This window comes from Mchenga conophoros, linkage group LG12, assembly GCF_057382185.1.
Source record: "Mchenga conophoros isolate Kocher_MC1m ecotype Shallow Benthic linkage group LG12, M_conophoros_male_GT1.1, whole genome shotgun sequence".
Lineage (NCBI taxonomy): Eukaryota > Metazoa > Chordata > Actinopteri > Cichliformes > Cichlidae > Mchenga > Mchenga conophoros.
In genome coordinates this window covers 24,900,055-24,921,968 of record NC_140537.1, presented here as the reverse complement: position 1 = coordinate 24,921,968, position 21,914 = coordinate 24,900,055, and the positions used below count along the sequence as shown (strand labels likewise).

Here is a 21,914-nt window from a genome sequence, read left to right as displayed (position 1 = left end):
CTTGGTGATAAAAGCTCAGCATGCTGCTCAAATCTGACATGTATGTAAATAAAGAGCAAGAAATAAACAAATTCATGCATGACCGACTGAGCACATGGCTGCCACTGTAAGCTTAACACAAGTTAATCATAACCTGCCATAAATTCTCTGAGCATTTAAAGTTGCAGTAAAGTTGGCTGTTTATAATCCTCCAGGCTGCCTTTCCCGGGACACAGTGAATCAACCTGCAGCATTGACATTCACAACATGTGGCTGCCTGCTTCACTCTGGACTTCCCTGAAGGGGAAGTAAGACTTCACATTCACTCCTAAACTAAACCAAACCAAACCAAACCAAACCGTGCCCCCAATACTATATTATAATTTCTCTACATTTACCTGTTGATTTTCAGAGCGAAAGCCCGCCGATCTGCGCTGCCCAGAGAAGCCATACGCGAGTCTGAAGTCCAGTCCGGCGACGGTGTCGCTGGTGGCTTTGGTGTTTTCTCGCGGTTTGGCACCGTCGCTCTCTCCGACGCACCGCTCCTCCAGCTTCGCTACAGCTCAACTGTCACACCAACGCTCATCTTGGTTGCGGCGGCGGCAGCAGCTTAACTGGGTGTAAACTTCCGCATTTAATGAGAGCCATCCCGTGGAGACAGAGGGGGAGAGAGAGGGAGGTAGACATCGACGGTGCGAGAGTGGGAGGGGATGTGATGGGACAGGCTGGATGAGGCGCGCGCGCTCCCTCGCTGCCGTGGTGAGCTTTAACAAGCGCTTTCCTTCAGTGTGTGTGTGTGTGTGTGTGTGTGTGTGTGTGTGTGTGTGTGTGTGAGAGAGAGAGAGAGAGAGAGAGAGAGAGAGAAAAGCGCTGACCACTTTCGGCGTGACACTCAGACTGAGAGGGAAACCAAATAAATACACTTGTTTGATAGGTTGGCTCTGTCCAAATCCAAAAACGTCAGATTCACTTTTAACCACAACCGTAACCACATGAAGGTGCTTTAACCCAAACCCTGGCGGTGGAACCCTGAACCAAACATAGGTGTAGATTATCTCTGCTATGCATCGTGCCACCAGTATGATGGTGCACAAATCAAATCATCTGCTAAAAAAAAAAAAGATTGCTGGTATATAAACTGTTATAAATGCCTTGCTGGCCTGTAACTTGCTCAAAAAAAAAAAAAAGCTATATTGGTTTTAATGAAGATTACTGAGTAGGTGCAATAATGTAGACTCATAAGGATACAGGAAAAACAGGGCATGTCTTTATATTATGTATAACTCCATTGTTTCAGTTGATTACAGCCTATTTACCAAAAATGAACAAAGATATTAGACATTGACAAACTAACAAAAAACAAATGTAAGCATCAGGAGTTTGGGAGCTAATTAAACAGGTGGGAGCAAACTGTTTGATCATTCATTAATTGTAAAATTGTCAAAATGTTAAAAAGTCTGCAGACAATGTTTAAAACTAAGTAAAGAGCCATCTTAACGAAACCTTAGTAAGTTAAAGAATAAGTTGTTCTCTAGCATGTGGAGAGATAGTCTCTCACTAAGAGAACTAACGGTATGTTTATTGTGACAGAAAGGGTCCCATTAACTATACTGCTTCAGTGTAACCAGTGCAAAGCACCTAATGTTCAAAAAGCAAAAAAACCCAAACAACAACAACAACACACACATCATACACTCACATACAAAACAGCAAAAAAATAGGACAATAGGGATGACATTCAAAATAAACCAAAATTGTACATAACCCCCCTCCCCCCCACCCACACACACACACTTCTTCCACCTCACGGTATTAGCTTAAATCTGATAACGGTGCTATTGTTCCAACCTTTTCTCTCCCACTTCTTGCTGAAGTCTTGTTGTATATCGCAAGTGTTCCTGAGTATGTAACCTCTAAAAAGTGTAAAGTTTTTTAACAACACATTTTTTGGGGGGGAAGATATTTTTCACTATTCTCCATGTTTCACGCAGTGTTTAGCCACAAAAACAAGAAATTATGCAATCCAGAAGTTATAAGTTCCTATGGGAGTCTATGCTATGGTGCCGTTTTGCTTGGTCTAAGCCTCACAAACACTGGAAAACACATCAAGGGGATGCACACACACACACACACACACACAAAGAAAAGAAAAGAAAATCTAAACAGAACATAACTGTCTTGTTTTGGAGTGTAGCAGAGCTCAGCAGCAGAGTACAAGAACAAATGATGAGCTGTTTATTTTAGACTGTTACAAAGCCCATAATAACATACATTCCAAAATGGAAACAAAGTATGGTCCACAATTGCCAAGAAACATACAAACAAGGACAGGGATACACACAGAGAAGCAGATGGACAGGTAGCAGTGTAAGTACAAAAAGAGGCTTTAATTATGCATACAGAGGCAATGAAAATCAAAGAAGAGGGGAAAGACTTGGGTAACCAAAAACAGCTGTTGCTAATCAAGGATAAGAAGCTACAGGAAGTAAAAGTAAATAGAAGACAGGAGAGGCAAATCAAAATAAAACATACTAATCTGAAAGACATCACTTTTCAAGTGTCTCACACAGACACTTGACAATACAAGGAGATAACACAGTGAGACTACACAAAACCAACGATGACTCCCAAACAGAATCAAAAACCAAACTCAGAATGCGAGAAGAATCATAGAAATAAACAAAACTCAGTCCAAACAAGGAATCATAGTTAAGGCTCGGGAATAACAATTAAATATTGTCAAAAAACTCACAGTCATGAAATACATACCATGGATTATAACCAAACGAAGAATACTTAACAATAACAAAAAACAAACAAGCTCAGGGCTCAAAACGGACAACCATGACAATAACTAAAATAGCAAAGACAAAACTACTAAATTAAGTCTTTAGGATTAAAATTGTCTGTAACTATTGCTTACTGTCTTCAAACAACAGGTAAATTTTGCATAAGAAGAAAGTAAATAAAAGACTAAATGCAATATTTAAGTAACTGAGCCTAATATAAAAATGTTTCCTATTGACAAGTGTCCTATCAGTAATGTTTGAAGGTTTATCGATCTGGAGAAGTTAAAGTAAATTGTGGCTTTAAATTTTTAGTTGTAATATCTGTTTTCTGTCATATATCTGTAACACAGGGGATCACATTGTGATCCTGGGTGATGTCTGATATTTAGCCTCTCTATAAATTTCACAAACTCAAACTTTTGAAGACAGTTGATAAACGAAAAATAAACGTGGGAAGCTGTTGCAGCTGACTCCATATTCCTTATACAGCGGCCTTTTATAGAATACTAAAACAGTATTAATCCAATATACAGAATCATAAATGTGTTGCACTGTATTAATGCTACTATTATATGTTATATCTAAAAGTTTCCTTTATAAAAATCTGCCCATGTGACACGCTTTGTCATGAACTGTTTTTTGTCCCCACCGTGTGGTTGTTTGCCACCATCAACCAGGACCAGGTCCGTGTAGAGAAACTGTCTCTAGAGCCGAGAGAAACCACACGTTAGCGTATTTATTTTAATGAAAAAAAAGTTTTAAATGTTTAAAAGAATTTCTTTGTAATTTATTCTTTGTAATTTCCACCTTTAGCGTTTACTCTGCCTGTTGAGTTCATCGCTGGTAGCAAAAGCGGAACTTTGTCCTTGCTTCAGGATTTGAGCGGAGTGTAGACGGTGTAACACGCTGTCTAATCAACAGCAGTGGAGACGAGTGCTTTTTGATGAAACTTCAAGTGTTTGCAATTTTATGAAGAACAGCCTTTTAATTAATTCATAGCAACTCGAAGGAAGTCCGGTTGTTTCTGTTGTCATTGTGATTCAGCAGGTAGGAGAGACAACGGTTCCTCCTCGTTATTCTTCATTATGTTATACAGGCGATTCTGGTGGCTCGTACGATTGTGGACAGATCCACTCATCGTGGGCATGAATGTAGCAGTAATTTTAGATTTTTGATGATTTCTTGAAAGGGTTTTTTATTTAAATTTATTTCTTATTAATTTTTTTAAGGTTGAATGATTATGCAGCATACGTTTTTAGTAACTTTAACAAAGAAGAATTGGTTGCACAAGTATGGATTTATTTTGGATTTTCTCTGATCCACACAAATATTTACATACACTGACTTCAGTCTGTTAGTAAGTTGCGCTGAAGGCTCTAAAATGTCTTAACCAGATCAGACCAATGCCTGCTAACTTCCCATCAGTAATCATGGCTCATTATAAGTGGTAGAAGTGTCAGGAAACCAGCAAATTTAAATAAACTGCCAATTCTGCCAAGAAGAGTAGTCAAATATAGGAACTGTGGCGGAACTTTGTTGATGGCTAACAAAAGAATCTGGTCAAGTGCAACTTGCTAAGGGGTATTTAAAAATATTAGTTTGGGTACACATCTATATTTAAATCTGTTTGTATAATTTTTTCCCTGTGTGGATTTGAGAAATTCCTAAATGAACTCAAACTTGTGCACCTACTTCTTGTGTTTTAAAGTAGTTGGTGATGTATGTTGAACAATCATGACGAGTGTATGTAAACTTTTGATCACAACTGTATAATTCAGTGAATGTCACTTTTGCTGTTCTGGTAAAACTGTGGAGAACATTACATCTGCTGGTTTGTTTAGACTTGTAAACATTTCTCTATTATACAGTAAGTCCCTTTCTAAAAAATTCTCATAGGCCTGTTCAGTCATGTGTTATGACACAACTGAAGAAAATGTGCCTGAGTTATGTTTTTATTCATGGATTTCTTCGGCATATTGTTTAACTAATGTCATTAACCTTTTTCTCCAGATGTACTAAGTAATTATTATTATTATTTACTGTGCATATCTTCAGCAATATGTGTTTTGTGCTTATTGGTCAGGTCAGATAAACCTTGTGCACCTAAAACATAATTTCTGGCATGATGTTGGATGAGGATGATGATTGCCCAGAGTTGGTGCCCATCGACACACAGCCTGGTCCTCCCGTAGGGCAAATACCGGTCACTATCATCACAGGCTATCTTGGTGAGCGAGATCTGTATTACGAGCTGCTTTAATGAGCTTATAAAAGAGTTATAATCTGAGACTAAGCTGCAGGGTATTGTTTACTCAGCCTGTGTTACATCATAAGTATGGTACTAATATCACTCCTTATATGTTTCTGTATTTATTTATTCATAGGTGCTGGAAAAACTACACTCCTGAACTATATCCTTACAGAACAACACAACAAGCGGATTGCTGTCATACTAAATGAATTTGGAGAAGGTAGTAAACCGTTAATATGCCTCAGAGAAATCAAAAGCAGGCGTTATTTTTGCCTGTTTTGTTCTGTTTTCTTGGTGACAGGTGAATGATTGTTGTTGTTATTTCCTCTGATTTCCACTAGAGGGCAGCACAGTAACAAACTTACACTGATATACAAAAAGCCAAAGTTTTTCATCTAGATTTTTTAAAGTTAGGAACTGCATTTGAAGTATGGCATTGTTGCCTTCATTTATGTTCAGTCAAGCAGTGGACAGTTTTGTAGTTTAGCCTATTTACATTTGTGTTTTTATTAGTTTGATTGGTGTGAAAACCTCATTTGACATCTTTATAGATCTTGTAAATGTTGAATGTATTGGTATAAATTTCTAGGTGTGAATCGCTCATCTTTCCTCTTCTTGCAGGCAGTGCCCTTGAGAAGTCCCTTGCAGTGAGTCAGGCAGGAGAGCTATACGAGGAGTGGCTAGAACTGAGGAACGGCTGCCTCTGCTGCTCTGTCAAGTATGTAGAGTAGCTAAAGCCCATTTAGTGTTGAGTTAGCATTAAGAATATACATTTTGACTCATTTCTATTTCTAATAAGACATTATAATACTACTACTGTGGTAATAATTGGTGCATTTTTATGTGAGATTGGAAAAGTATGAGATTTCTTTTCAGTGTGACAGCCATCTCCGATAAAACTCATAGTTTCACTCTGATTTTTCAGGGATATTATTATGCAATGATTTTTAAACACATGTATAATTTCTGGCACTATGGGTCCCACGATCAAAAAATAAATAAATAAATTATCCTCTCATTCACATTTTGTCAGATATAGAGGAATACTGAAGATATTGAAATATGAAATAATACAAAGAGGATCATGAATAAAAGTGTCTGCGAAGAAAAAATATGTTACAAATTTTGAATTTCTGAAGGTGTCGCCTTTTACATTACTTCAGCATCTTAACCAGCTACATAAGATATTCATAGGAAATAATTACTAGATATGTGCTATATGTAGTTTTTTTTAGTGTGATTTCTTGCGATCATAATGTTCTTTAGACCATCAGCATGTTGTGTGGGTTTACAGAAACAGTCCTTTTCAAGTTTCCAGCTTCATTAGTCCCCAGTTATTGCAGTCTTAGATCAGAGCCCACACCAATGCCTGCAACGTCCGGTCAGCGTCACCTTAACATAAACTTGCGAGAGGATACTCTGTGAATCATGTCTTCATCATCAAACTGTCGCAAAGAAACTGTGACATTAGACCTGTGGAAACCTGGACTTTGGTTTGATGAATTACCTTCAGTTGTGGTTTCTTTGTGAGTCACAAAGTGTGCGTTTCCGACCACAAAGCGTGAAGGAGGATGTGGGACTGATTTGTGCGTACAGTGAGGGTATAATTTGTGAGCATAGTTTTTTTTAAATAAACTAAAATACATCTGTTGTGTCTGTAAGGCTTATTTGACCAACAGGAAGATTAAGTGCTGTATCACTTGACCAGTTTGAATTGTTTTATATATTTATTGTTACTTTTTGCAAAAGTATTTATTGAGAGTGACCAACATGGACAGGATTAGGAATGGGTTTTAGTGTTAAAGTTAGAGAGGTGACGCTGACATGGTTTGGAAATGTGCAGAGGAGGGATAGTAGATATGTTGGATTAAGGATATTAGATTAGATTAGATAGAACTTTATTAATCCCTCGGGTGGGTTCCTCTGGGAAATTCGATTTCCAAAAAAGCACAGCACCGACAGAAGTTACAGAGTTACAGAATATTATATATATATATATATATAATACACACACACACACACACACATATATATATATATAAATACAGAGACAATATAAATAAAATATACGAAGGGGATAAATAGAATAAATAGGAATAAAAATACAAGTGAATTGCACATTTCAAGTATTGAGTCTATTGCACCGTTGACTATTTACAAAAGTATTGCACAAAAGGTATTGCACAGTGAGGTGAAGAGGCACTACAGCTTAGTTGTTCCCCCCTCCTTTGTCCTCCTGTTTCCCCTCCCTCTCCCCTCCAGGGAGGAGTTAAACAGTCTGATGGCGTGTGGGACAAAGGAGTTTTTAAGTCTGTTAGTTCTTGTCTTTGGGAGAAGCAACCTGTCACTGAACAGACTCTTCTGGTTGTTAATGGCCGTGTGCAGAGGATGCCTGGCATTGTCCATAATGTCCATCAGTTTCTTTAATGTCCTTTTCTCTGCCACTGTCACCAGAGTGTCCAGCTTCATGCCGACCACAGAGCTAGCCTTCCTGATCAGTTTCTCCAGCCTGGATGAGTCCTTCTTTGCTGTGCTGCTCCCCCAGCACACCACAGCATAGAAAAGTACTCCAGCAACCACCGACTGGTAAAACATCCTCAGGAACTTCCTGCAGATGTTAAAAGACCTCAGCCTCCTGAGGAAGTACAGTCGGCTTTGGGCTTTTTTATACAGGTGCTCTGTGTTGCATGACCAGTCCAGTTTATTGTCCACCCACAGCCCGAGGTACTTGTACTTGTTGACCACCTCCACCTCCTCCCCCTCTATCTGAACCGGCAGTGGACCTGCTCTAGACCTCCCGAAGTCCACAACCAGTTCCTTAGTCTTTGAGGTGTTGAGTTGCAGGTGGTTTGTGTGACTCCATGCGACAAAGTTCCTCACCAGACTTCTGTACTCCTCTTCCTGATCATCCCAGATACACCCCATGATGGCTGTGTCGTCTGCAAACTTCTGAATGTGGCATAATTCAGAGTTGTAGCAGAAGTCAGAGGTGTACAGGGTGAAGAGAAGAGGGGACAGCACAGTTCCCTGTGGTGCTCCTGTGCTGCTGACCACTGTGTCAGACGTGATGTCCTTCAGCCTGACGTACTGTGGTCTGTCGGTGAGGTAGTCGGAGATTGCATTTGTAGCTGCCAGGCAGGAGGAAAAGAGGAAGATCACTGAGAAGATTCATGGATGTAGTGAAGGAGGACATATATAGGGCTGGTGTGACAGAGGAGGATGGTAGGGTTGGGTGAAATGAAGGCAGACGATCTGCTGTGGAGACCCCTAAAGGGAAAAACCTAAAGAAGAAGAAAAAGTGATATATGTTTCATATATTTTATATGTGAACTTACCTTATATCCTACATTCATAATTCTTTGTATATGGTATTGTTCTATAACAGGGGTGTCCAGTGAATTTTCCCAGTTGGCCTCCGTTGGGGCCTGATCAGAGCATCTTATCAGTGGCAGTTTATAAAAAGATAAAATGACTATTGAGCAGAATTGAGTTCCCCATTTTTGGTGTGGCCCTCCACAGCAAAACCCAGTTTCTCATGTGGCCTCCACTGCTCTGTAATGTAGAGATGATTGAAAATATATATAAAAATATAAACATAAATGAGCGGGTATTCAGTCCTTGATTTTGGCTGTTTTGTCAAATAAGAGTTTGTATTGTGTTTTCTTGGATAAGACGATAGGATGTCAATTGGCAAGTTAAATATAAGCTGTCTTTAGTTATTGGTCATTGGGTTTTTTTTTTTTTTTTTTTTTAAGGGACAATGGTCTCAAAGCCATTGAAAACCTGATGGAGAAGAAAGGAAAGTTTGACTACATCTTGTTAGAAACCACTGGACTTGCTGATCCAGGTAACATACTTTTTCATTTTTTTGGAGAAGTTAGAATATGTTGAGCATATATGTGTGTTTGTTTGTAGCTGATTTTAATCTGCAGCACAGGCAGCAAACATTCAGTTATTTGCTGGTTCTGTGAAACCTCAGTCACCAGCTGTTCCACCAGGTGGTGTGTGTGGCCTGGAAGCAGTTTTTTTACAGCGCCCCCCCCCCCCCCCCCCCCCCCCCCACACACACACACACACACAGATGTCATGTCATGAACGTCAGATCTTATTTTTTCGCAGTCTCTGTGTCTGCCAGTCGGTTATTGATTGATTTTTATCATAAATCTTAAATTCACAATTTCAGCTGCTACATTTTATATCCTGAATGCTAGAGAAAGTTGAACACACCAGTTAAAGTTTTTCAAGTCATGTAAAGGTAAAGATTGGTGTAAACTAGAACCAACAAGGGATGATGGTTGATTCTAGTGTCTTGGCCAGCTCGGGCCTATCTCTGTGGTTTTTGTTCTTCCTGTGCTTGCGTGGGTTTCCTCTGGCTTGCACAGATTTATTCTGTGTTTGAATGCACTGTTTGCATGTATGGTTAAATATGGCTTTGGTCAGTAAGGCTAGAGTAGTGCTAAATTAATGTCAGTCTACTTCCAGTACTGTTTTGACAGGCTAAACGATCTGTTTTAGGGAGATAAAATTCTTGCCTAGAAGTTTTAACCCTCTCAAGGTGGGCGTTGCAGATTTGCAACAGTTAAAAACTAACAACCTGATTACCCCACATACATATTTTATGAGATTTTATTTTATTCAGAAGTACCACTGCAGGACTTGGTTGTGCATTAGCAACAAAAAGTTTAATTTGAGCCTGAGAGGGTTAAAAAGTGAACCATAATTCTTTATTTAGGTTTCTGTATCGTTATGGTAACAGTGTCTCTCTCTGCCTTGCTACACCACATCCCCTTCCTGATGCAACCCCAGTTGAACCAGCTTCTTCTTGCCGAGCAAATGTATTAACCACTGCACTAAGACGTTTACTAGGGATATTCATCTCAAGTTTACCATTTTATAACTAACTGCTGTGATAGTATTGCTATCCATTCATTGCTTAGGCTTGAATCACAAAATCAGTGTTGGGCTATAACAAGGCGAGTGCTATAACATTTGGGATGTGCCACTAAATGACAGGTGTCAGGCGCTAATGGCTTACACAAAAGACAGAACCAACTGAGCACGCTCAGAGTGGGTCTAGGGCTCGCGTCTCTGCCACGTCATTGGCTTGTTACGGACGAGGACAGGTCTGTCATTGGCTCTGGCAGTGCTGTCAGTCATAAAGACTCCCAAGGGGATTATCTTATTTCTTTCAAGAAGAGGCTGGATGAGTTATGTGAAACATGCCACTCAAAAACAGTGTTTTCATTACACGTGCATCAAATATTTACAATGCTTTCTTATTCTGGCTTGGCACTTAGACAAAGGGAGCTATGTGAACAAGCGGTGGCTGGCATGGTAACAGAGGGTCTTGTAATAACCACGTCCTCAGGAAAATAGAAACAAGTCAAATGTACGAGAAGGACAGGAACAACTGAAGGCTTCAGATATTGGTTTTGTTTAAAACACAGACAAAAAATGCATGAAAGGTTTGTGAGAATAATTAAAGTGTTTACTACATATTTGCTGGTTCTTTTGTTCAAATAAAAGACGTACTATTAAGATGTCTTGAATCTGTGGAAATTGTGATAGCTAAAGCATTTTCAAATAAATCAGAAAGAAAATTGTCAGTGGATCTAGCCCTTGGTATCAGACACTTTGCATTTCCTCTGACAGGAGCTGTGGCCTCCATGTTCTGGGTTGATGCAGAGCTTGGCAGTGACATCTATCTGGACGGTAAGAGATATGTAATGATGTAAGTTTGTACTTTGGCGCTTTTGCTGTGTCTGTCAGGTTTTTTGACTTTGCAGCTGTAAAGCCCATCACACATCTACTTCCTATGTAGAGATAAACAGAGATAATGGCGTCTTTGGTGAGGCGTGAAATCACATTTCAAATGTTTACGTTTTATTGCACCCTTCTCTAGTTGCGTGCACATATTGTAAGTCTTTCCATTTGAATGTGTTTGCCTTTATTGTGTTTGTAAAGACGGAGAATTAAAAGTATAAAGCAACAGTTTAAAAACCAAATAGTTTAAGAAACGTATTTTTCATCAGGTGCATGCACACTTGCGTCATGTAAGGTAAATGTGAAAGCCTCCACTCTTAACACTCTTTAGCAGTTGCTTTCACTGTTAATGTACTGCTGCACGTGTTTCTGCTATGTCACACTGTGTCGCGCGCGCACACACACACACACACACACACACACACACACACACACACACACACACGGAGCAGAGAACTGCAAACAGCTGACATTTGTGGCTGGATTTCTATCTGTTTTGGTGCTCATGCAAACAGCCTTTAACTACACTAAACACTTTCTTTAGTTAAAAATTGTTCTGAATTTGATTAATTGCAACTTTTTCACTGCAGAGTTGATTAATTTGAAAATCCCAGCACAGATCTTATTATTCTGTACAAATAACATGATAATAGTGTTGTCAGTATAAAGATCCTAATGTAAACTCTGGTGTGTTTACTTAAGCTTCTCTGGTCCCTTATGTGTATAACTACTACTACTATTACTACCTGTTCTGTACCATTAAAAACAAAATTTGAACGGAATTAAAATATTCTTAAAGGCTAAAATTTAGGTTTTCTGTTTCGGGCCTATGAAGCTCAAATTGCAGAATAAATGTGATTTTAAAAAACATGATCACACTGGCTTAAATTCTGCGTGTTTTTTTTATTTTTTTTATTTATTTTTTTATAGCGATGACGTACATTCGACAAAAGTATTGGGCCACACCTTTTAATCCTTGAATTCTAGTCTTCTCAGTCCTATTTTCAAAAGTACATAAATATAAAACAGAGCACCTCACCATGCGGTCTGCCTTTACAAACATGAAAGAATGGGTTGTTCTAAAGAGCGCACTGAATTCATTCATTCATATGTGGTGTTATTGCAAAGTGGAACTGCTTAACAACCAACTGGCAGCAGGTCAGCGAGTGCTGAGGTGGATGCAGCCTCAATAACTGACATTAACATCAGCATGAAACCTGTGCACCGGGAGCTTCACGGCATGGGTTTTCACGGGTGAGCAGTTCCTGTAGGTGTTATATTTGGGTGGAGCTGTACTTTTGTCCATGTAGTGTATCTGACTTGGCCAAATTGTGTCTACTTTAAATGGTACCTTGGTTCTCACGCTCAATACTCAGCTGTCTACTCTGTTGTTACAGGCTACAAAACCAAAAGTGTTCTCGAAATAATTCAGACAAAGTAGCTCAGACAGACAAAACCAAACACCAACAGGCAGCTGCTGCACAGAGAGGACAAGCACAAGTTGTGGTTTCGCCTTTAATTCACTAATCCTCGATATGTGGTGTTTTTGTCTCTCCTAGGCATCGTCACTGTCATTGATGCCAAGTATGGACTGCAGGTTTGTGTTGTGTACTTTTGAGTAGCTTTGAGACATTTAGTACTAAAATAATTACTCAAGACAGACAAGATGTTCAAGAAACGGTCTGCAATGAGCATTTGAGTTTAATAATTTGGGAGATTTTGAACTGTTTAATAAGTTCACTTTGCATTGTGGGGACATTCTGATTGATCTTTCACACTGAATAATTAATAATAGGAAGAAAATAACTGTTAGTTGTAGTCTTGACCATGTCAGTCAGCTTCAGTGCAAATTCTGAGTAGTAGCTAAACTCATTTAGTGACTTTTTGGTGCTAAACTTGTGCAGTTGTTTGTTAACCTGCAGTAAACAGCAATAGATACGCAGTCACATCCTGCCCCCTTTGTGCTACTTAAAAGGAGTGGGGCAAGTGACATCTAGATAATGGGCTCTAATTTGAAGGTGTCATACTCACTGAGGTGACACATTTCATGGCCTAGGCGCTGTCCTCTCCTCAAAGGCAACGTGAAGAAACTCCTGACAGAAAGACAGGGGATTTAAATCTTAGTGAAAGAGTAATGGATATCAGAGATGTGACCATGTAATAGGAATGTCACATCCACTCACCTGTCTCTCCTTTCATCTATCTCATCAAATATCTGTCTGTCCTAAATTTATATAAATCTATCTGCCCCTGACTTTTCAGTCCCAGGAGAGAGGATGTCAGATAAAAGCAGCAATTGGTCATTATATTAGGTTTTATTTAATACATTTTTTGTCATTCAGTCCTCTAGAGACAAAGCTGTGGTGATTCAGCCGATGACAGATTAATGTCACACTGGCACTAAGGGTCAGGACCCAGATTAACACCTCCTGCTCTCCCTGTTATTACATATTAAGCTGTTTTGGAAAATGCAGCACCCCCAGTGCAGTCTTTTGTGTCCCATCCAGCAAGAAGAGGAGATAAAAAGAAAATGGAAAGTGATCTCCCGTGGTTCCACGTGTTAAGAAAATCACTTAATTTGCAGATATTAAACGCAGGCCTTTCTTATCTATCTCAGTGTCACATTTTTGTACATATTAGCTATTCTGATTCTTGAAAGAACACATAAAGCATGAGCAATGCAGCCCCTTTAAATTCTTCTTATTATTTGTCATTTTGACGTTGCATTTGTAACTTATCTCCACTCTCCACATGTTAGCAACTAGCAGAGGAAAAAGCAGATGGACTTGTCAATGAAGCAGCCAGGTAAGTTGGCTGTATTTTTTTTAAAATAATTTCTTTGGAAGCAGGAGCCATTTATTGTCTTTGCAAAGCTATGCTAACAAACTTTATAATTACTGTGCAGACATGAATAGGGTGGATTTCCCAAAATTACAGACAGAACCAACCGCACAGTATCGCCATCATCAAGCTTTTATGACTCAATGTGGACTCTGCTCTCGTCGCGGCTCTGTGTTTGTCTCCCAGCTTGTGTCTTACAGCAGCTGTGTGCTGTTGTCGTTGAACAAATATGCTGATGACAAAAGAGCAGTTGCGTGACCTTTTGCATCCTTTGTCTTTGTGTATTCACCTCTAAACTAAACAGTGCTCAAGTCTCACTTGAGTTTGCTGTGCATTTCACGTTGCTACACATTAAGACTTACTAATACATGCCCATGCTACTGTATTATTTAGCCTCTTTTTTCCGCTGGAAAATTGACACACTTAATCACAATGAAAAGAGGTGCGGTAGATGGTTGCCGGTCATGTATAACTTAACTTTTGTGGTTGTCAGTGTCGGTTTTATTTCTGTTGCACACTTGAAAGCAACAAGGTTGGTCAAAGTGCTTTACAAGTTAATTTCAAACAAACAAGATAAAACCACATATCAATGAAACAAAACCAGTCAAACTGACTAAAAACAAGTTGGAAAAAACCAAACAAACGCCACAGCGTAAAACACCTGATGGGAAAATGAGCTTGAAAAAATGCCATGGTAAAAGCATTCATTTTAAGATGGGATTTAAAAATATCTCGACTAGATGTTCTAAATGCAGTTTTAGGATTATATAAGTCGAGCAGCTGGTTAAGAAGTAGCACCAAAAGTGAGTAAAAGAATCCTAAAATCAATTCGAAAATGGGCAGGGCCCTGTGTAAACCTGCTAAGACTGGAGTTATGTGATCATGTTAAAGAGATGTGCAGCAATATTTAGGACTAACTGGAAGCAAAGGAGAGATTAATGTGTGCACAATCAAATTACAGAGAGTTACAGTAGTTTAATCCAGAGGTGATGATGCAATGATAAGTTGGAGGAAGTTGAGATTTTACTTTGGCAATTTGAGAAAACCAATAAGAACTGGTCTTAACAACTGTGTTCACTTGCTTCTCTAATATAAAATAAACTGACTAAAAACTTCTGTAGATGTACATCAAATATTAATGTTGTGAAAGGTGTTGCAGGTGCATAAATACTAGAAATGCTCTTTTAGCCAGTTGCCAGGCAAGATCATGACTGCATAATATCTGATTATAGATAAGAACCTTCATGGGACTGAGGTGTACCTGTGTGTCAGGTTTTCTACACTTCTTTGTGGGTTTTGTTTTGTTTTTTGTCCGTTGTTGGTGTCATAGAAAATTTAAAGTGCGTGTTCACTTGTCACATGAACTCAGCGTTGTCTTTATTATCCTTTCAGACAAATTGCTGTTGCTGACTTGACCATTATCAACAAAACAGACTTGGTGACGGAGGAGGAACTAAAGGAAGTCAAAGACACTGTCAGGTCAGCATTCAATATTTTGTCCTGGTTGTCATCTCCCTATTTAGGTGTCTGTAGAGTGGATATGTGTAAAGTTTATGGTTTCTCTGACTTCAGGTCTATAAATGGGCTCGTCAAGATCATAGAAACCCAAAGATCAAGGTGAGTGGTAAGGTATAGGGAATCGTGTTGTGAGAAAGGGTTAAGTGGCTTCTCTGTGGCCTGGTCCCCTGCTGTGTCTGGTGTGACTCCTGCTCAGATCTTTGTGTCAAAGATAAAGCTGTTCAGACGTGACTTGCACATGTACAAACACAAACTGCTGTGACCTGAGTAAACACCAAACCCCTGCGTGGTGTCCAGTTTCTCACAAGGCTTTGCTCTCTGACCCCAGGTCTGCATATGTGCGAATGCGCATGCATCCAAATATGTGTGCGCACGCACCCTGCTGTGCGTTATTGAACCCAGGTAGCATCTGGCTAACACAAGCATAACTCCTTCAGAGTTCAGAACTGGGTGAGCAGATGAAAGACGCCATGCAGCGAGGGGTTAACCGAAAAAACATTGTCAAAACTTTTGGGGGTTTTGTGCCTAATTCAGCTGACTTGGTTACTTTGTTTTAGAAAAGTTTAAATGTCTGGCTTAATTTATTGATTTATTACTCAACTTGGTGTGGAATTTAAATTAAACTAAAGAATAAAATAAAATAACTTGTGATCTTTGTCTGCAGGGTTGATCTCTCTGAAGTGTTGGATCTGCATTCCTTCGACAGTAAGGACGGAGCAAAGTGAGTCAGTTTAATGTAACTCAAGTTATTATTGAAAGCCAAACATAACATCAGTGTAGATAACTGGTGCACGTGTAAGTGCTGCATGATTATTGACATCCTCATATGAAGAAACAGATTTTCAAAATAAAGCTTAAACTAAAGATGATACAAATATTTATGTTGAGGTGTTTACGGTATGTTACTGAGAATAAGAACTGACGTGAAACCCTAAAGAAATTCAAGAAAATATATTGACATAAAAGCATTTCAGAGCTGAAATCTTTCTTTGGCACTTTATTAATGCATTGTCCAGTTTATGTACTGCTCACTACTTATATCTGTTGTCCTCATCTCAAAAACTTGCAGTCCAAAGATAAAAACATAATAATTTTGATGCCACTGATGGCCTCTGCTGCTACTTTGAACTGTCTACCCAGCAGTCTTGATACCGTGGTGACCATGTTTCTCCCTAATTAACAGACTCTTTTATTGAGCATCCCTCTGTTACACCACAGGATGATCATCACATTGTATCCCCTGTAGAATGCCATTATAATGAAAAGAATCAGTGTTCATCCCTTCATGTGAATGTGTTAAAGCTCTCTTACATGCCCCGAGTCACTGTCTCTGGGCCAGCTGCAGAGGATTAGTGCTGTGTGTGTCCATTGGCTCCCGAGGAGTTTCCCTTGTCCCAAAAGATAGCTCCTTTACCCCTGCCTTTGAGATCACGGGCCCCGCCTCCCTTCAATCCCATGCTGGCTGTTTGAAGCGGCCCCCCGCCGCTCAGCCTGTGTGGCACTAACAGCACGCAGGGCTCAAGCAGCTGGACACAACATTTAGCCTCCTTGTGAGGTCAGGGAGAAGTGGGGGCACAAGGGCTGTAGTTTGTTTGGAAGTGTTGGTGGGTGTTCTGTAGGATTTAATTGGCATTTCTAAAGCCTTTGCAAGTCTGTTTAGAGCTGTAATTAAGCACAGCATACATTGCATTATACTTTGAGATCAAACACAAAGAAGAAATCTCTAAAGTCCACTTCTTTTCTGTAGAAGATTAGGAGGAAACAGATAAAAGTCATCAGTAGGGTCAAGTACATTTGCAGTTGGTTAACCTTTATTTAATAATGAAGGCCATAATGATAATGTTTTTGCAATAGGCAGTAATACATAAAAGTAAACATACCACAAAATCTGAATTAAACTTTGCAGCTTTCGAGACAACGGAGATGGTTCCAAGCATTTTTTCCAGATGCCATTTTTAGATAGAAGCTTAAACCTGTCTGGCTGGTTAACCTCAAAAACAAAGCAGTGGCTTCTTATGAGCTCAGCATCAGTGTTTGATTGTTATTGATCACTCCTGACCAACTCTGGAGGAAAAAGTGAATTCTTTTTTCTGCTTGTGTTTTTTTTTTTTTTTTTTAATGAAATGAAATAATTCCAAGTATAGCAGCAAACTTCATAACTTGTGCTTCATCTTAAAGTCCATTGAGGGGATCCCACTGTCCGCAGTAGGAAGCACTGCAATAAGCAATAAACCCCTTAGAATAACTGTTACCAATTTAAAATAATAACAGTGTGAGATCAACACAAACAGGTTCTTAAATGTCCCGCGACGTCAGCTATCAGAGAAGAGGACACACAGTACAAAAATAGTAGAGGCAGCTCCAAAGGCACAAAATGTAATTGGTGGTCTAACATAACATAATATGCAAAGAGTATATATATATAATTAGATTAAATTAGATTTTTTAAAATTTTGCTTCTGTACACCACTGCAGTGGGCTTTAAGTCAAAACAATGGGGTTAAACTATTGCATTAACTGTTTAGGAATTACAGATATTATCCACAATCTCCCATTTTCAGAGGCTCAAATGTAATTGGACAAAGAAATAATTTTTTTAAGTAATTACTTTTTAAATTTTTATTTAAAAAACACTGGTCAATAACTCCCAACACTGTTTCTCCCCCTGCTCTGCTAAGCTTTTACTGCAGCTGCCTTCAGTTGCTGCTCATTTGTGGATTTTTCTGCCTTCAGCAGCTCTGGATGCTCTGTTAGGTTGAAACCAGGTTACTGACATGCACTGTGGACCTCATATATAGAGTTTCCAGTGTACAGTTACCAAATATCAAAGTTCATCACTTAGAATCATCTTCAGATCTTTTAGCTGCTTAATCTGTCATGAAATAATAAGAAAACGGGTCTCACCTGGCTGTGAAACTACTCGACAGTCCTATTATGTTTAAGCCTCTGAAAAACAGGAGGCTGTGTAAAAAAAGAAAAAAAGAAAAGAAAATGTCTGTAATTCCTAAATAGTTCATGATGTAGTTTTGTTACACCCTTTGAATAAACGCTGAAAGTCTGCACTTCAACCATTTCATTTAAAATCCAATGGGGTGGCGTACAGAGGCAAAACTGCAAATACTCTACTGTAATATTTTAAAAATGAGGTTGATTTACTTTATCTGTTTTTATCTGAGTGTCACAAAAAATCTATGTAAAACCATAATTTCTCTTATCTCGAAGTCTTGCAGAGAAACTCCAACTTGTCAAACCTACAAGAGCACATCTTGACAAGGTATTGTCTCTTTCAGTTGATTTATTTCCTGTTCTTGAGCTTTGTACACCACTGGGAGTTTTTCTTGTTTTGTTTGCTAATTTATTTCAACACATCATTTCCTACGGGAGAAAGAGGGCTTCATTGTCCTCAGGCTAAAACTCTGCCCTGCATTCCCCTGGGCTGTCTCACTGTAGTGAAAAATCCCTTTTTGTGATTAGATCAACTTGAGGCTTTTGATGTTTTTTATGACATTTTAAACAAACCCTGACTGAGTCATACACAACTTAACATTCACAGCTGACAGACTTGCAGTACTGAGCAAAAGTTGAAAGTCGGTCTTTGTTTCTTTATATTTTGGTAGGAAAATGTGGAATAGGTGCAGTGATTTATTGAATCATGCACGTAAATACAATATTTCCACATTACTTCAGTAATATTGAGGTCCGGGCTCTGGGGAGGCCAGTCCAAGACTAATGGTCTTCTAGTGTGTGCTTTTCTATCCATGTATGCTTTTACTTGACTGCCAGTGTGTTTGGGATCATTGTCATGCTGAAAAAATGAAGCTGTTGCCGATCAGATACTTTCCAGATGGTATTGCATGGGGGATCAAAATCACACTGTACTTTCCTTCATTTGTAATTCCATCAATTTTGACATGATGCCCAACACCACTGGCTGGAAAGTAGCTCCAAATCATGACAGAGCCTCCATCGTGTAAACACTCACTGCTGTATCTCTCTGCTGACCTCTGCCTTATACACTGATGAGAATTTGTACCAAAGCTTCATCATGCCATCAGACCTGTTGCCACTTGTTTTTCAGCCCAGTTCTTTCTATTTGGCACACAACAGCCGTTTGCAACCCTTTCAGAAAGCCTGAACAACTAAATATATAGAGAACTTGAGGGTCGCTCAAGAATTTTACGCAATATTGTGTGTTGACTAGATGATCACGACACTGGCAAGAATCTTCTCTGCGTTTTGTGGCGTTATAGTTGTTTAAACAGAATCCATTTATGAATCCAGGATGTTGGATATGAATACAAAATATAAAGTGTAACTCTAATCACAATTGTCTCTTGAGCTGATTTGTTTTCATATTAAATAATATTTGGCAAAACTTTGTTTCTTCCAGGGTTAGTTTCACATGGATATGCTCATCAGTTAATAGATCGTATGCTTCCTTTAAGCAATTAGGTCTCTTTCTGTTGTCACTTGTGCTTTATACCCATGAACTTTTATCACAGGATGAGGAGAGATTAGGGTTATTTGTGTGGGTAAATCACAGCATTGTTGTCTTTTTCTCTCAGGTTTCCTTTCCCGCATGAAGCTCAACAGGCACACTCTCAATCCCCTCCTCCTCTTCTCCCCCCATGTTGCTCTTTTCATGTAAATGAGAATGCTCTTATTCTGTTGTTATACTAAAAGACAAGGAAGTATATAAGTTTAACACTTTGACACAAAACCCCTCAAATATCTGCAAAGTGCCCTTTAAATGCTGTGAGGAAGTATGGAGGGGAGGGACTGTGTTTCTGTGTGAGAGAGAGGAAAAAGAGAGGGGGGGGGGGTGATAAAAAAAAAGGAGTGTGGAGCTGGGTTTCAGGTGCCACGTGGGGTCGTGTTGTTTCTCACGTTCATTTACAAAGTCATCAGTTTGGGTGCTAGAAAAACACTTCTTTTGTTTAGCTTTCATTACGACTTTGCTAGTTTCAGTAAACTGAAAATTTATGTGAATTTGTGTTTGAAGTAAATCCCATCAGTTCTGCTCAGGGCACAAACGTATAGAAACCAAGCATGTTTGAAGTATATACTTTTAATTTTAAAAGTAATAATATTTTTCTAATTATATGTTTGATTTTGATATTGTATGTTGCATCCTCAGAGTATTTTAACTGTGACCTTTGAAATTGCTGGGGATTTGTCTGAGGACGCCTTGAACGCCTTCATCCAGGTGAACACGCTCTTCATCATTCATATCTCTGCTGTTATTGCTAATTATATGCAAAACGGCAACGTCCTTTGAATTTATTTTCCTCCGTTTCAGGATCTGCTGTGGGAAAAGATTTTCTGTAACAAAGACGGGCAGCCGATGAGCGTCATCCGCTTAAAGGTACAGCACAACACAATAGACACCCCGGTGGCGACAGTGATCATTAATGTCAGCCTTATTAACTACTGTAATCAGTTCCAAATGTGTGGTTAATGTGTCACCGGTGTGTTTTTTACAGGGCATAGTGTCGTTTGCAGATAAAGGCCACCAAGTGATGCTGCAGGGGGTTCACGAGCTGTACGAGCTGAATGAGACGCAACAGCTCTGGGAGAACCCGCGAATAAACCGGCTTGTCTTTATAGGTGAAGACGCACACACACTTTTTTGTGTTTATGCACCTCATACCACTCTGGAACAGTATCACACTCCAGCTGTGTTTAGCTGACTCTGTGGGTTGCTTTGAAAAGCTGTAAAAACAACTTTGTTGATGTTGAGACTTTTGCTCATAGAAACTATTTTTACTCTACCGGTTTACTTTATTCTGTGTTGTAACTTGATTTTGTATTAACAGCACTTTAATTTACTGTGATTCCTCCTACTTTTGATTTATTTATCTCTATTTTATTGTAAATCACTTTGACTGCATATCAGTGAAAAACACAATTTTTGCTTTCTTACTACTTAAAATTCAGCATGTTGCATTAAACGATTAAAATGGTCTTTTGTTATAGATTTTTAAATCATTCTCTGTGCCAGTATTGACTACATGGAGATAGTTTACTAACGTTTATTCACCATTGTAAAGTTGTTTTTCTGGTTATAAAAAAAAAAAAAATCATAAATTTTCTTTGCGTCCTAGTTTTCTGTCTAGCTTACTTATTGGTCATTAATAACCAAAGGACGTTACTGTAAATGGAGGCATTTTATCTGCAGTGGAAAAAACTCCTACACTTTTCATATCTGTGTGTGGCCAAACTTTATTAAAATCCACTTTGTTTTGCAGGAAGGAACCTGGACAAGGACATTCTGCAGGAAAAGTTTGTTTCTACAGTGCTACTCGGCTCAGAGAAAAATTAGCTTCAAGCCCTTTTTTCCTCTTCTTCGCTTCAGATTTTGACTCTGGAGCAAAAGCGTTGGGGCTGGCTGTCCTGCGATTGTCATTCAGACTCCTTTTCTATATGAAGATTTGGTAGATCAGAGGGTGGATAAAGTGTTTAGGCACTAGTGTCCATCACAGCCTGCTTTAAAAGCTACGTTTAGAAGGAGTTGTAGATTCTGACCCTGAAAATTTACCCAAAACAAGTCCAGTGATTTAATTAATCCATTGCATTTTTAGAAAGTTTTATTTAATAAAATAAACATATTTACAAAGTTAGGAGCCAACCCAGCAATGCACATGCTCTGCTACTTGGGGAATGGATGGTACTTGAAGTGGTCCTACCTATGTTTCCCACTTTGAATATGTGGATTTTAAATTATTCAAAATAAACGTTTGTTTTTCTTCTGAAGTATGTATTCTACTGATTTC

The 21,914-nt window shown here is 38.9% G+C and overlaps 2 protein-coding genes across 5 annotated transcripts in view; one reads left to right on the top strand and one right to left on the bottom strand.

The window, feature by feature from the left end:
* The window catches only part of dock8 (dedicator of cytokinesis 8), a 55,332-nt gene extending 54,628 nt beyond the window's left edge, over positions 1 to 704 (bottom strand). For 2 of the 3 annotated variants that reach the window (XM_085294735.1, XM_085294734.1), the window contains exon 1: positions 378 to 704. In XM_085294735.1, coding sequence (XP_085150861.1) covers positions 378 to 430 — 53 coding nt within the window. In that variant the 5' untranslated portion in view covers positions 431 to 704. The remainder of the gene's footprint in view (positions 1 to 377) is intronic. The other variant, XM_085294733.1, reaches the window with a different exon arrangement.
* A 2,929-nt stretch (positions 705 to 3,633) lies between these two features.
* On the top strand, positions 3,634 to 21,894 carry zng1a (Zn regulated GTPase metalloprotein activator 1A). 2 transcript variants are annotated; one of them, XM_085294732.1, is made up of 16 exons: positions 3,634 to 3,815; positions 4,857 to 4,996; positions 5,153 to 5,239; positions 5,641 to 5,737; positions 8,775 to 8,866; positions 10,672 to 10,731; positions 12,342 to 12,379; positions 13,541 to 13,587; positions 15,016 to 15,102; positions 15,196 to 15,240; positions 15,806 to 15,862; positions 18,364 to 18,415; positions 20,279 to 20,347; positions 20,441 to 20,506; positions 20,625 to 20,748; positions 21,390 to 21,894. In XM_085294732.1, the coding sequence occupies exons 2-16, from the start codon at positions 4,891 to 4,893 to the stop codon at positions 21,461 to 21,463; spliced, it is 1,101 nt and encodes a 366-aa protein (XP_085150858.1). In that variant the 5' UTR covers positions 3,634 to 3,815; positions 4,857 to 4,890; the 3' UTR covers positions 21,464 to 21,894. The 2 variants fall into 2 exon arrangements, with proteins under 2 accessions (XP_085150858.1, XP_085150857.1); XM_085294731.1 differs by having other exon boundaries at positions 3,638 to 3,815; positions 4,852 to 4,996.
* The last annotated feature ends 20 nt before the right edge of the window (positions 21,895 to 21,914 follow it).

Coding starts and splice junctions, on each gene's coding strand:
- zng1a (XM_085294732.1), top strand. CDS start 4,891: ATGATGTTGGATGAGGATGATGATTGCCCAGAGTTGGTGCCCATCGAC. Junction 12,380..13,540: donor ATGCCAAGTATGGACTGCAG/GTTTGTGTTGTG, acceptor TCCACATGTTAG/CAACTAGCAGAGGAAAAAGC. Junction 20,507..20,624: donor TGAGCGTCATCCGCTTAAAG/GTACAGCACAAC, acceptor TGTTTTTTACAG/GGCATAGTGTCGTTTGCAGA.